General features: G+C 50.2%; 1 protein-coding gene across 5 annotated transcripts in view; it reads right to left on the minus strand.

Moving 5' to 3' along the window:
* SEMA5B (semaphorin 5B) overlaps nucleotides 1-14,669 on the minus strand; it is an 80,659-nt gene that overhangs the window by 10,020 nt on the left and 55,970 nt on the right. For 4 of the 5 annotated variants that reach the window (XM_034659525.1, XM_011229116.3, XM_034659547.1 and 1 more), the window contains 7 exons: nucleotides 7,205-7,267; nucleotides 6,728-6,826; nucleotides 5,990-6,203; nucleotides 5,066-5,351; nucleotides 2,568-2,703; nucleotides 1,220-1,427; nucleotides 915-1,122 (listed from right to left, as the gene is read on the minus strand). In XM_034659525.1, the coding sequence (XP_034515416.1) occupies nucleotides 915-1,122; nucleotides 1,220-1,427; nucleotides 2,568-2,703; nucleotides 5,066-5,351; nucleotides 5,990-6,203; nucleotides 6,728-6,826; nucleotides 7,205-7,267 (1,214 nt within the window). The remainder of the gene's footprint in view (nucleotides 1-914; nucleotides 1,123-1,219; nucleotides 1,428-2,567; nucleotides 2,704-5,065; nucleotides 5,352-5,989; nucleotides 6,204-6,727; nucleotides 6,827-7,204; nucleotides 7,268-14,669) is intronic. The other variant, XM_034659533.1, reaches the window with a different exon arrangement.

Below are 14,669 nucleotides of genomic sequence, written 5' to 3' on the forward strand. Positions count from 1 at the left end.
CCTCTGCCCAGCTTCCGGCACACCCCGCAGGGGCTGGAGAACGACCCTTGGCAGCAGGGGTACCATTTGTCTCGCAGATCTCGAGGACAGATGGGCACAGCCAGGAGGCTTCTGTGTTGCAAAGGCCACAGGGCCCACGTGGCGGTGGCTATGCCAGCTAAGGCAGCTTTTGATTACCTCAAAAATGAGGGGGCACAGCTCGGGGGAGCTTCACATGGTGATACATTTCCATTTGGCTTTGGACTAGGCTTTTGTGTTCCCCCTGAAATGCCAGTGCCATTACTGCCAGATTTGTGAATCCCCTTGAAGCTAAGGTCTCAGAAGCAGTTGGGAAGCAGATACAGCGACATCTCCACATGGTTCCTCAACTCCACCCCACCCAAGCCAGGCTTCTCTGCCTCTTCTAAGTCAGGAAGGAAGAAAGCGAGAATCTGGTGCTGACTCAGAGCAGCGTCTCCTATCTCCCCGCCCATCTGGCTGGTAAGTAAGTCCTGGGGTTTCAAAGATAAAGACCTTTCTCTGAATTAAAGGGACTGAGCATAAATCAGGTAAGCTAGAGACGGCTGACAGGCGCTAGCTTTGGGGTTGACAAAACGGAGAGCAGCAGCCACCCTCGTCTGCTAGAGCACAGGCTTCCCCCAGGCAATGGTAAGTGGTTGATGCAGACCATCCCAATTAACCTTTACAAAACCCTGCAGATATTTTATGAGAAGGAAACCAAGGTTCAGCGAGGTTAAGTGACTTGTCCAAAGGCAAACCACTGGAGGCTGTGCCAGGACGCCACCCCAGGTGGCTTCAGAGCTCTGCCTCTTGAGAGCCTCCTCCGAGGTGCGCTTGGCGGGCATAAGCCTGGAGGGGGCCAGCCCCCCATCCCACCCGGCCCCCTTCCCCCGCGCTCGCGCGGCCCCGCTTACCCCTGGCTGCCGTAGGCGGCGCACCTCTCCAGCGGGACCCGCAGCACGCGGTCGCTCAGCCCCACGAAGAGCGCGCGGGCGCTGCGCAGGATGCGCAAGCTGCGCAGGGGCTCGCGGCGCCCGGGGGGCAGGACGTGCAGCTCCTCCAGGTAGCAGCCGCGGAGGCTGCGGCTCGCCGTGGACAGTGCCTTCAGGATGGTGCCCGACTCTGGAGGGGCGCGAAGAAAGGGGCCTTGAAGGCCCAGCCCCGCCCCCGCCCCTCCACCTCCTCCTCACCCGGGGCGGGCTGGGCGGCGAGGGCTCACCCGTGCCGATGTAGAGCACGTGGTAGAGCGTGTCCTTGGCCTGCACCAGGTCCACCACGAGGTGCGAGAAGCGCACGCTGTCCTGGGTGACGCAGGGCTCGGGTGTCACCGGCTGCACAGCCTCGCTCATCAGGAACAGGCGCTGCGCGTCCTGCAGGCTGCGCTCCGTCAGGTTCTCGTTGGGGCCCACCTCGGGCAGGGTGCCACACTACCGCGGGGAGGGGGGGGGTCACGCGTGCCCAGCCGCCGGGCTGCCCAGTCCCCTATCCCTCTCCGGCCTCATCATAACCCCGGCGGCCATGGGCAGGCTGTGATCACCCAATCCCGGCCCCCACCCCCAACATCCCTGCTGGGATCCCTGCAATCCCTTCCTTGGGAGAGATGCCTCTTCCTTGAGAACTAAGGGAAAACGAGGCTGAGAAGATGGGGAGGAGGGACCTGCGAGGGACAGTGAAGGGGGGTGGGGGAGATGGAAAAGGGGCTGGGTTACCTAAAAATAAATCATTTGAGTGCAGATAACAGGTGTCCTGTGATTCTATACAGCTGCTGTAGGTACTCCTCCCCCATGGTGGGCACCACCTGCCTTCCCTCTCCTGTGTTCCTACCAGCTCAAAGTTCTTACGCCTTCTAAACCGAAGCTGAAGGGCAACTACCATTTACTGAGCACTTACACATTCCAGGCACTGTGTCAGGGGCATATTCAACCCTTGCACTTATCTTTGAGGTCAAGAGTATTATCCCTAGTACCAGATAAGGGTAAAGAGACTCTGTGAGGTTGGGTGACTGACTTGACCCAGGTCAAGGTCATACGGAGGGAGGGCTAGATCTGGGTCAGGATGACCCCACTGCAAAGCCTGAGGTCTTCCCATGCTCCATACCTCCCTGTGGGCAGGAACTTGGATGGATTTGAAAGTTAACCATCAGTAACTTCCTTTGCCTCATGGCTCTTTCCTCTTCTCCATCACAGCACTAGGGGTGCTCACATCACCCATGGCTGGGCCCTGACCATTCCTGGCACTCAAACCCTCCAGGAATTAGTACCCAGGCTGCGTAGACTGCAAGCAAACTCCAGTTAAAATCCCCCCATTCTGACCAGATAGCTTGTGATTGCTCTCCTAGTTCCCTACATTGAGTCTCCCTGGAGGTGTGAAGTCACATTTAGAGATGGCTCGGAGCATGCTCCCTTCTCACTCCACCGTCTTAGGGAACTATCGCAGACCCCACAGATGGGTGCAGACCAGCAGGGACAGGTTTGCTGTTTGTGCGAAGCAGCTGGGAATCAGCTGGGGGCTGGTCATCTAGGGAAAGCTGGTCTGTGAGGAGAGGGAAAGGGGAGGAGAGGCTGTACCTGGAAGTTGGGGATGGGGTTAGCGATGGGGAGCCAGGCAGCCCTGGGGTTCTCCTGGTAGCGAAATGGGCCATTAAAAGCCTGGGAGATGGCACTGAGGTTGAAAGCGCAGACAGCAGAAGCGGCGATGCTGTTTCTGAAAGGCAAGAGGTGGTGGGGTGCTGCCCTCCCTGCGGGCCATGGTCCCTTAGCTCCCACAGCCGGCTGTCTGGACATGACACGGCATAGCTCCAAGGGCTGCTGAGGACCTAGCACAAGCCCGGTGTTGTCCACACCACGCAGTGCCACAGAAGGGGGAGACGTCCTCACACTCTGGGAGCTCTGGGAAAGGCCCACTGATGAGACGCCCAGGGGGATCGCTCTGTGCTGCTTCCTCCTCCCTTTCCCTTCTCCACTGGGAGGGTCACATAAAGTTAGTGTTTTTCAAACATTCAGTCCAGAGCCCACTGTAAGAAACACACTTCATATTACAGCTGCGAATAACACACACACGAGCACACACATCTGTAAAGAATTTTCATGAACAATACCCTTACTAAATGCATTGTACTCCACTATTTTTAATTCCATTCTATTCTGCTTTCTTCATTTTATTTTACTTTTCAAGCTGGTTATCAAACCACTGATTCATGGCTGCAGCTCGCAACACCCTGAGCCAGATGACCTCTTAAGACCCGTTCAGTCCCGGGATCAGGTGTTTCTATGAATCTGATGTGAACAGGTCACAGAGCCCACACCACGCTGCCAAATGTTTCCAGTTCTGTTCTCTGCATTTAGTCCCTCTCCCAAATGTGTCCATCATCCTCCCCGCCCTTTCTGCCTGGCCTCAGCCCCCCTCATCTCCGGCTGGACACTGCGCTGATCTCATAGCTGCCTTCTGCTGAAGTCACATTTGCGCTGATCACAGGCTGAAGTCACTGCAGCCTCTCCAGTCTCCTTGAATCCATTCTCCACACAGCAGCCACAGTGAACATTTCAAAATGCACATCCAAGCTAGTCTCTGGCCAGCTTCAAGCCCTTCATTTCTCCTTGCTCTTAGAATAAAGATCAAAACCCTTAAGCAGGCTGTAAGGACATAATTCTTCCCATCCCAGCCCCTCAGACTCCTCTCTTGTTTCTTCTCTTCCTCACCCTCCAGGCTCCTGCCACACTGGTCTCCACTAAGTTCTACAAGCATTTATGTCTTTCCACTCCAGGAGCTCTGTAGGTGTTGTTCCCTTGGGCTGGAATGCTCCTCTCCCCTAGTTAACTTCCATTCATCCTGTAGATGTCACTTCCTACAGGAAGCCTTCCCTGACCACCACCCCTCCACACAGTAGAGGCTTCCCTGCACGCTGCCCTTTCCCTTTGCAGCATTTATCACAGTTAAAATTCGGTGTTTAATAACCACCATTTCTAGAAGGTAAACTCCTTAAGGGCAGAGCCAGGTCTGCTTTTGCTCACTGGCACCCCTGCTTCCCTCCTTCCCCCACCATGACAAGCACCTGGCAAGGAGAAGCCACACAATACAGAAACTATTTACAATCCATACCAATGTCATCATCTGCCCCTGATGCCTCTCCAGCAGCTCCTGTCCCTTGCTCATGGCTGCCCAGTTTCTGGTGCTGACCGCCGGGCTGGTCATTAAGTGCTGGCTGTCAGCTCATGGCCTGCGTGGGCTGTGATGCATGGGTGTCCCCCGGCCTTGGATGGTCTCTCTGCTTCTGTTTCCCAGTTTTACTCTCATCCCTGTCCATCCCTCAGACTGCTTCCTAGAGCTAGCCTGGCCTCCTCCAGTCCCTGCAACTCAGGGCCAGGGTAAGCACATAGCACTCTAGGCTCAGATGTTTCTGAGGTCCTCACAAAGAACCCCACATAGCATTCTGTACAACACATGTGTTCCTTGGTCTCTGCTGCCCGTTCATCACTCTGTACGTGAAAATCACCTGACGGGGTCAGCCTTTACATGGAAGGAGGTGGGGGGAGGAGGGCCTCGCGATCTCCATGAGGGCTACCCTTCCTTACACCCAGGAAACAAAAGGGGCTCCGATTCCCAGCCTGTGTTTCCCAGTGCCGTCAGTATGCCAGAAGATTCTGCTGGTTAGGGTTAGCAGGACCATGGAGTCCTGAGGTTGGAAGGGACTGGCAAGAATTCCCTCTGAGCTTGTCTATAAAGGGCTACTCCCGGACCCTCCTGGGGCTGCCATCCTCTCATCCAAGGCAGGCTATTTTCCTTTCACCCCCAGCAATTTCTTCCCGCAGGGAGCCATAATCCGGCTCCATTTACTTGCTTTAGATCTGGCCTCGGCCTGCCCTTCCGCTAAGTGTCTCCCCGTGCAGAGGTAGCAAGCCACAGCAAGCAAGGAGTGTGTGATCTGGGACGAGTTTACCTTGAAGACCGGCTGGAGTGCTGTTACGCTCCCCATTTTACAGAAGGAGAAACGGGGGCCCAGAGAGGGACTCGCCCAGCCCCTCCAGTCCGCGAGGCAGGAAGGGATGGCAGAGGGCCAGGGACTCACACATTGGTGGTGAAGACCCCGTAGATGAGGTCCTGCTCAGGCAGGTGGAAGGCACTCTGCAGCTCATTGTAGTAGAAGGGCACCTCGCCGGGGCGGGAGCAGTTGAGCCGGGCCTTCATGAACGTGGTCCACGTGTCCTCCAGCAGGAAGCGGCCCCCCACGTCGTTCTTGCATACCCGGGCCACCCGAGAGTATACTGTGCGCCCGCAGTCGTGCTCCACCGCGTTCTCCCGCAGGAAGAAGTACGCGAACAGCCCGATATCGTAGGCTGCCACAAAGTTTGGCTCTGAGGGGCAGAAGAGGAACAAGGGGGTGGGTCAGGCCAGCAGGGAGGAAGGGGACAGAGTTGACTTCCGTTTTCCCAGATGGGCATCCTGACGCCCCTGGACGGTTTGGTGACCTGGGGGCTCCAACTAGCCTTGTTCCCACCTCCACTACGAAGTTATAATAATAGTTAATACGGGCTACTGAGCCCTTATTATAAGTACTTTATATGATCCTCTTAACAACCTATGAGGTAGGTGCTATGACTATCCTCTTATGACGGAGGAGAACATTATGGCACAGAGAGTCTGGTACTTGCTCAAGGCCATGCAGCCCATCAGTGGAGAAGCAGGAATTCAACTCCAAGGGAAAGGAGACCACCCTCTCCCAATCTCGTCTGTCCTATAACCCTTTCTCCTAATGAGTTCTAACTCCTCCTCTGCCCTCATAGCCTCCCCTCCATCTGTCCTGGGCACATCTGTGATCTCATCTGGAGTCCATCTCCAACGTACGATGGTCCTTGGGCCAACATCTGCCCCATTCCAGGCCTCTTGAGGAAGCAAGTGTGATCCCTTTCAGAGGAGGGGCAGGAAGGAGGATTGAGGGTCAGGGGAGGCCGGCTGGTAGAAGAACCCCACCCCCAGGGCTATGCCCCCTTACCATTGAGCCACTTGGAGTTATACTGGGCGGTGCGAAGTGGTGGCCCGCTGCCCAGGCTGCGGTAGATGGCGGGGTCCCGCCCTGAGAAGTCAATGACGGTGGCCGCATAGAGCTCCCCCTGAGAGGAGATGACAGCTGTGGAGTTGTGGCGCGGGTCGTAGGGGCAGCGGGCCACACCATTGATCTTCTCTATGGTCCGGCTGAGGTTCCCCACCTGGGGACGACGGGGAGATAGGGGCGCTTTTCCCTGAGACCCAGGGGCTGCCTGATCTCTCCCTCCCCCCACCCCCCAAACACCAGAATTTGCTTCCTCCTGGGTCCCTGGTCTCTCTGAGCCTCTCCCTGTCTACAACCTCCTCCTCACTCCCCCCACCCAGTCCCTCTGAGGGAGGAGGTTGTGCCAGGAGCTCCATCTGCTTCTGTTCCCTGCTCCCCCCTCCCCCAAGGCAGGTGAGATTGACTGATAAAATACAGCAGACCCAGTTCAATTTGAATTTTGATGAATGATGAATAATCGTTTAGCATAAGTATGTCCCAAAGCTTGCATGGAATATACTTATGCTAAAATAAAATTTGCTGTTTATCTGAAATTAAATTTAACTAGGCGTTTTTTGTTTGTTTGTTTTGGGTTTTTTTGTTTTTACTAAATTTGGCAACCCCACTCCAAGGCTGTGTGGGCCTGGGTGAGACAACCTCTCTGTGCCCTCTTCAGTCTGCCTTACCCTGAGGGGGCCCCACCTGTCTGCTGGAGCACACCGGGGCAAAGGCATTGGTCCCGCACATGAACACTTTCCGGCCAGTGACAATCAGGACTCGCACGTAGTTCTGACACTCCTCCTAAAGCAGTGGTGACAGAGAAGTAAGAGAGGAACAAGGGCACCACATGCGGGGCGGGGTGCCTTTCCTTCACACCACTGCACCACAAACACTTCAGAACACTCCTCTGCCCCCGAAGAGCCCCGCTCTGACGTTCAGGTTGCTTCTGTAGACATTCCCTCCCCTCACATCCCGGCCCCCCCCAGGTCAGCCTGCTGCATCATTGCCCACTCAGATGCTCAACGCTGCACCCTTCCCTGCACCCAGAGCCCCCACCCCCTGCTCCAGGCTGGGCCTCTCCCACAGGTGGCCTGCGCCCGCATGGTGCCCCTCTATCCCCACAACCACAAGCCTCCTCCCAGCTCTAAGCCAGGCCCCTGGACCACCGGAGCCACATACCTCAGTCTTCCCTTTGCTTTGGCAGGAGCGGCGCGTGTCCTCGTTGGAGGCCCACTCGGTGGCCTGTGGGAGGAGCACACAGACATCACACGGCTATGCCACTCACCGCGGTGGCAGGAAGCAGTCAGGGTTGGGAGTGGACTGGAAGCTGGGAAAGGGTCAATGACAGCCAGCAGGGTAAGTGTCCCCCTCACTACATCCACGTGGACTCAGCGGGCTGCCAGATTGCCTTACGCAGAGACCTTAAAGAGGATGTCCCCCCAAGCCAACACCCTCCCCACCTGCTCGGGCCAGGGAGGCCTGAAGTAAATGTTTTCATGCTGAACTACCCCATGCAGCTCCGTCCTAGGCCCCGCCTCTTCCCTTCCCCAGGTCAGCCAGGGAGATGCAAGTGGCCAAGGATGACCTTCAGGACCACCCCAGACCCAGAGTGGGAGGAAAGGCTAGATTTGCAAACCTCAGAGAGAGAACTACTTAATTTTCCCACTATTATCCTGCAAAGTGGGTTTTTTATTTCCCCTCAACAGGTGAAGAGACTCAGATTCTGTGTGACTTGCTGCTGCCACGTCGTAGAGCAGGGATTGGAACCCACATTCTTGACTCAAAGACTCTGTGTTTTTCTCTTTACCCAACTGTCTCAGAACCTTGAGCCTCCCATTTCGTAATTGCTACCCCACCCTGACTCTGCTGTCTGTTTCCCCTGTAGCATGACTCATGCTCCATCGTGGGGTGCACCGTGGGGTGCTTGGGGATGCAGCTTTCACTCAGGGACTCGTGTTCCTAGCTGTCCATGGCATTAGGAGAGGGCAGTTCCCCACCTAGGAACCCCCCTTCCTCTTCACCTATTCCTCCTCTACTCTCTCACACCCCTCCCAGCCTCTGAAGAGAAGCTGGAGGGAGGAGAGCTGCCCTCCCTGTCCAGGCAACGTCAATAGTCCTGGTGTGTGGCTCGTTATGGATTCCTGGGTCACATGTGCAAACATGAACTGCCTACCTGTCCTGGGAGAGGGAGCCTTGAGCAAGCAGGTCTTCTACCCAAACAGGAAAAACAACAACAACAACAACAACCACCAACCCGCTTTTAATTTCTCACAAAGCTCCTTCTAGCCATGAAATCCCTGCCTGCAGAGCTCCAGGGCCGGGCTGTGGGAGGGGAGGCGTGCTGGGCGAGGGAGCAGCAGGCGGCTGTCCACCCACAGCTCCAAGACGGCTGCTTTGAGGGCAGAGGGAGGGCTGACTCCTGCAGAGCCTGGATTCAGGAGCGGGGGGACAAGTGGTTCAGGCCTCAATTCGCCTTATGAGCTCCATGCCAGGCCTGGAGCTCAGGCGGCCTCTGCTCCCAGACCTTGGAGGGCGAAGGACCCCTGACATCTGGCCTCAAAGCCATGGGGTTTATCAGGACAGGAACAAATGAGCCGTTATCACCCTCAGGACCCCATCAGCTTCCTGGCTGAGCCTGATGTGAGAGGAAAGAGGGACATAAACAAGCAACTTTGGGGCCCGTGGGGCCAACAAGAGCAATGGCCCACGGACACTGCAGAGGTCCGGGCCTGAAGCTCCAGACAGTGGGTGGCTGCAGGGGAGTGGGGCTGGTGGGCAAAGGGGCCTTGCTCATAAGGGGGTGGGAATTCCATTGGGTGGGGAGGTGGGACAGTTGTGCACAATCAAAAGCAGTTCAAGTACACTGCGCTGAACACCCAGACAGGCACTGCGCCACGGACTTGACACACCGCTCTCTTGGGTCCTCACTGCCAGTGAGACGCGTAGACTTTTGCTCATTTTACAGGTGAGGAAAATGAAGCTCCGAGAAGCTGAACAATTTGCCCAAGGTCACAAAGCTAGTAAGCAACAAGCCTAAGATGCAAACCCAGACAGTTAACACCAGAGCTGAGCTCTTTCTGTTACATCCTGCAGCTTCTCACAGTGAATAGATTTCTCAAGCCCAAAGTTAGAACATATGGCCTGAAAAGGATATGTATATTTATAATGATAACAGCACAGAACAGGCTTGAGTCATTTAAAAAAATTTTATTTTATTTTAAAAATTATTTGTATCCAAGTAATGATGTACAGAGTTGAAAAAGTCAAATGATATCAAAAAATTATTCAAAAAAACCCCCCCAAACCGGCAACCCCCTCCTCCTCCACCCCAGTTACATTTCCTAAGGACAACTACTTTCAATGCTTTTAGCTGTTTCTCTGTGTGTGTATGTTTTAATAGAATTTATTTTAATTTAATTTAATTTTTAAATCCAATTTCTCAAAAATATGTATCAATCTCAGACTTTCTCTTCTGACTTCCTGTTATGGAGGTAAAGATTTTTCCTAGTCACCCATCCCATTCTCCCCTACCCCAAAGCACACGTACATTTCCCTTCTCCCCATCCTCCCATTGTAATTATGTATTTACATTATTATGAATATATAAAAATTGTTCACTACTACCAACCAGTACCCTGGATTTCGCTGAATATAAACCACCGCTGATTGTAATACGAAACACCAAGAAAGAAAATACACTGCCAATCAAATCTTTATTACTTAAATTTTTAATGTAAACTTATTGAAAGTGCTCTGATTTAGACATACAATTTTTATCATCTATCAATATTGTGTGTATGGAAAAGAAAAATGGAAACGAGCTGAATCAAGTATTCTTAAACCTTTGAATTCAGAGTCGGCCTCTTCTGAGTCACTTTCCAGGTGTCAGTGCTCAGCTGTTTTGTTTGTTTGCTTGCTTTAGAGGATCATGTGTTTGAATCACCCAGGGCTTCAGTGATGCAGCAATTCTTCAAGAGTATTCCACTCAGGTCCCCAGAATTTTCTTGCAAGCTATGGATCCCACTCTGCAAGTCTGGATGCTGGTACTTTCTTGGTCTTACCAGAAGGTGTCCACAGAAGGTTTTCCGAAAAATCAGGACTCCAGTTCCCTCCTCATATGATCCTAAAACAGTTTGTGGCCTGAAATGTTAATGGGTTCCTTTATCAGAATAAGGACCAAGTTCATGCCTGCAGAGGCAAGGACAACTCAATCAGGATGGCAGTCTGGCTGACAGTGACTGTAAGACGCCATCAACAGAAAGAAGTGGCCTGATTTCAGACTCATTAAAATGTGAAAATGTGCATCTGAGAATCCATAAAATCACACCTCTTCTGATGAGGTTTCCTTCTTGACCAACTTTTGGTTTTCCTGGACTGATAATTGCCTTGATTTTCTTCATTTTTTTGTTTTGCAATGTACTTACCATTAATTTTTCCCCAAATGTCCGACAGGTGTTACAAATCCCTCTCAATATCATTTGCTAACTGTAAGCACAAATGGTTCTGATCACCCATTCGTTCCTGTCCTCTCCCTCCTGCCTCAGCCTCCAGCTTTCTGCCCCACTGTGGACTGGCTGCTCCTGGGGCCTCCTATTTGGCTGTTATCCTGGGACTTACCTTCTCTCCTTTCCTTTTTGTTAAATCCCATGTTTCCCATTCTTTTGATTTACTTGCTTATTTTGGTGAAACACATCTCCAATATCTTCCTAAGAAAAGGAACATGGTAGATCAATTTTTTAAAAGTTTTTATTTATTCATTTAAGTAATCTCTACACCCAACGTGGGGCTCAAACTCATTATCCCGAGATCAAGAGTCACGTGCTCTTCTGACTGAGCCAGCCAGGCTCCTCACGATAGATCAATTTTTTAAATTTCTTGCATGTCTGATTCATTCTATCTTCATACATTCTTGATTGATAGCTTTGAGACAGAGTTCTAGGTTGGAAATAATCTTCACTCAGAATTTTAAAGGCATTATTCTTCCAATGTCTCCTAGATTCCAGTGTTGCTATGAGAAGTCTGATGTAATTCTTTTCTTTCTTTCTTTTTCTTTTTTTTTTTTTTTTTTTTTTTTTTTTTTTTTTTTTTTTTTTTTTTTTTTTTTTTTTTTTTTTGAGAAGATGGGGATGGAGAGGCAGAGAATCTTAAGCAGGCTCCACACTCAACACACAGTCAGACACAGGGCTGGATCTCACCACCCTGAGATCATGACCTGAGCCAAACTCAAGAGTTAGATGCTTAACTAACTGAACCACCCAGGCGCCCCCAAGTTTGATGTAATTCTTATTCCCCAACTTTTCTAATGACCGTTTCCTTTTTCTTTAGACTCTAGAAGCTTTTTGGATCTTCTCTTTCATAACAATATCCTGAATTTCACACTGATGTGCCTTAGTGTATGTCCCTTTTGGGAACTCATTCAGCCTTTTCGATGTGAAGACTTGTCTTCTGTGTTGGCAAATATTCTTATGTAATTTCATCTTTAATTTCTTCCTCACCTTTTCCTCTGTTCCCTTTTTTGTAGCTCATTAATCCAATCAACTTTGGCCCTTGTGCATTGATCCTCTAATTTTCTGTTATTTCTCCCCTGTTCTTAATTTCTTATTTGTTGTTGTTGTTGTTCTTCTTCTAATTTCTGGGAGATTTTTCTTCAACCTCATCTTTTAATCTTTCAATTCAATTTTTATTTCTCCAATCACATTTTTAATTTCCATATTTTTAATTTATTGTTTTACAAAATATATTTTTATATCTCAGAAGATTCAATTCGTTCTTCTAACTACTTTTAAAAAATGTTTTCTTATATTTTTCTTACTGTCCCTGTTTTCTTACAGCTTTCTTCTTCTATTTGCTTGTTTGTTTTGATCTTTCTCTTTCACTTTAGAGGCTTTCCTGATAGGTCTGGTGATTTTTGGCTATTTCTTTATATTTAAAAATAAATCAACTAGCCATTTCCCACTGAAAGGAACCAGCCTCTTAAAGTAATGGCTGATTCCAGGTTTGGGGTTGGGAAATGTACAAGAATGTGAGTCTGGAATATCTCCTCACCCAAACAGCAAGGATGTAACCAAAGGCAACCAGGTCAGCATGTCAAAAGACCCAGGAACCAACTTGAAGAGGCCTCCTACTGGCAAAGATAACTGCAATGGACTGAAACACACCAACAATGTTTAAAGCCATTTTGAGTTTGTAATAATAAGAAAAGAATAAAATTAACTGATCATCATTGACAGACTGATCATTGACAGACACTAGCAAAACAGCTCATTCTTTGAAAAGTGGTAAATAAAGAGTATCAAACATTTATCCTGCCTTTTTTTAAGATTTTATTTATTTATTTGACAGAGAGAGACAGCCAGCGAGAGAGGGAACACAAGCAGGGGGAGTGGGAGAGGAAGAAGCAGGCTCCCAGCAAGGCAGGGAGCCTGATGCGGGGCTCGATCCCAGGACCCTGGGATCATGACCTGAGCCGAAGGCAGACACTTAACAACCGAGCCACCCAGGTGCCCCTTATCCTGTCTTTCCTATATGACCATATGGTTGGGTAACCAAATTGGAGATGAGAAGTTTTTCTTTGTAGAAGTGCAGCTCATACATTGTAACATCTACAGAATTAATGAATCTGGGAAACAATCATCAATGGCTGCTAACATTGAAAAAAACAGAATAGTATGTGCGTCCTAAAAAAAGTACACAATAACACCTGCGGAGAAAGTAATCTTGCTGCAATCTAAACTGAATAAACTCTTTAGATCTAGCAATCAATTTACAGATGATACAGAGAATAGAGGAACATGTTAAGATGCACCACTTGGATTGCAATCAGCAAAATCCAGACTGTGGAAAACTCTATAGGACAAATGATCAGGTTTCTTCAAAAAATAAATTACACAAAGAAAGAAAGAAAGAAGAGAAATACTGTTTTAACCCCATACCCCATTAGTGTCCTTTAGCCTTCTTGAAGTCTTAAATTTGGAGACTCACCAGTTAGCTCTTTAGAGAAAGGGCTTAGTCTCCCTTTGTTGGGGGAGGGGTAAAATGGATGAAAGGATTGCTATGTGGGGTGGGATAGGAGCCCTGGATTCCAACCTCGCAATTTCGACAATTTCAACTATTTCCCCCTCTTATCTTTATACGTCATCCTCACATTCCACAGTACTTACATCCCAATTTCTGAGCCCTTCTGGACGGTTCGGCTTACTTCTCTGCCATATTTTCCTCCATAAACTGTTCTGCTCTGCTAAAATCAGTTATGACTGCCCATCCACTTTCCATCTCCCTAAAATGTGTTTAATCTCTTCTCCACTGACGTCTCTTAGTCACTGTGGATCCAAACCTTTAAAAATTCCTCACTGTCATTTTAGTGGGTTTTTGTGAAGAAGCGGAGATAGACATGTATGATCAATCCATCTGCCATCAGAAAGCTTTAAACTAGCACCGCCCCAGAAATTCCAGGATGGCAAAGTCTAGTGACTGCATGGCTTCCTGCTATGGGAGAGAACAGGCAAGTCGGCTAGGAACTGGGGAATCTCCTTGCAGACTCAGCACCTCCCCTGGATGCCAGTGACAATGGCTCAACATCAAAACATCTTCCGAGCATTAAATCCACCGGTCAGCAGAGGTTAGATTTCAAATAACTTGAGAGCTGCCAGACTAGCTTGGCGAATGTAGAGATAACTAGAAGAGAGCTCAGAATCAGCTTCACTGCCTGCCAAGGCCCAACAAAGCCCCACATGCATCCTGACACATATGTGCAGAACGGTCCGTGTTTCTGCACTTTCCAGACATCTGGCAGCCCAAGATCACAAATCCATTGCAATTAGGCCTCCAGTCACATCATCCCCTGGAACCCCTCTGGCAAAGGTCAGGAAATTGCCAAATCCAAGTTAGCTCATCACACAGCAGCCCCCTGACGCTATTGACCACTGGTCACCTTTTCTTTCCCCAAACCAGTTTAAGTTACACTGATAAATAACCATCACAGATGAGCTGATTTGACTTCCGTTCTCTGTCCACAAGCAGGAGTACACACACGCACAAGGCCCTCCGTGCTGCTTCACGCATCTCCCCTCCCCTTAGTGCTCGGAGAATGGGGAAGGAGGCTCAGCATTTCCATTCTCCTGAAGGAATAGTGTTTACATAAATTGTTTAATAGGGGTTAGGTACTTAGAAGTCCTTTTAATGGATGCTGGTTTGCATAAACTGTTTGTATTTAGATTTTTCTTTAATTATTTAAACTATCAATAAAGCACTGAGCTTTAAGTTTGGTTAAATCCTACCTTGGGGCCAGTGGGAAGATCTGTTGGCTGTAAGGGAGAGTCAGAGCCATGTGTACCCCCAGGGCAGTATGGAGAGTAGAGGAAGCTGGGCTGGGGGGCCTGGGCCCTACCTCCTCCTGTGGGCAGTGGTCAGCTCCATTTTAGCACTTGGTTGCCGTGAGCCACTTGTGATAGCAGATGCTGTGGGACCAAAAGATTCTAAGCAGGGACCCAAAGCCCCAGAGAGGCCAATGGAAGGGCCCTTGCTGAGGTCAGGCTTCTGCGGTCAAAAGTCAGGGCTTAGGGGCGCCTGGGTGGCGCAGTCGTTAAGCGTCTGCCTTCGGCTCAGGGCGTGATTCCGGTGTTATGGGATCGAGCCCCACATCAGG

This window comes from Ailuropoda melanoleuca, chromosome 1 (assembly GCF_002007445.2).
Source record: "Ailuropoda melanoleuca isolate Jingjing chromosome 1, ASM200744v2, whole genome shotgun sequence".
NCBI lineage: Eukaryota > Metazoa > Chordata > Mammalia > Carnivora > Ursidae > Ailuropoda > Ailuropoda melanoleuca.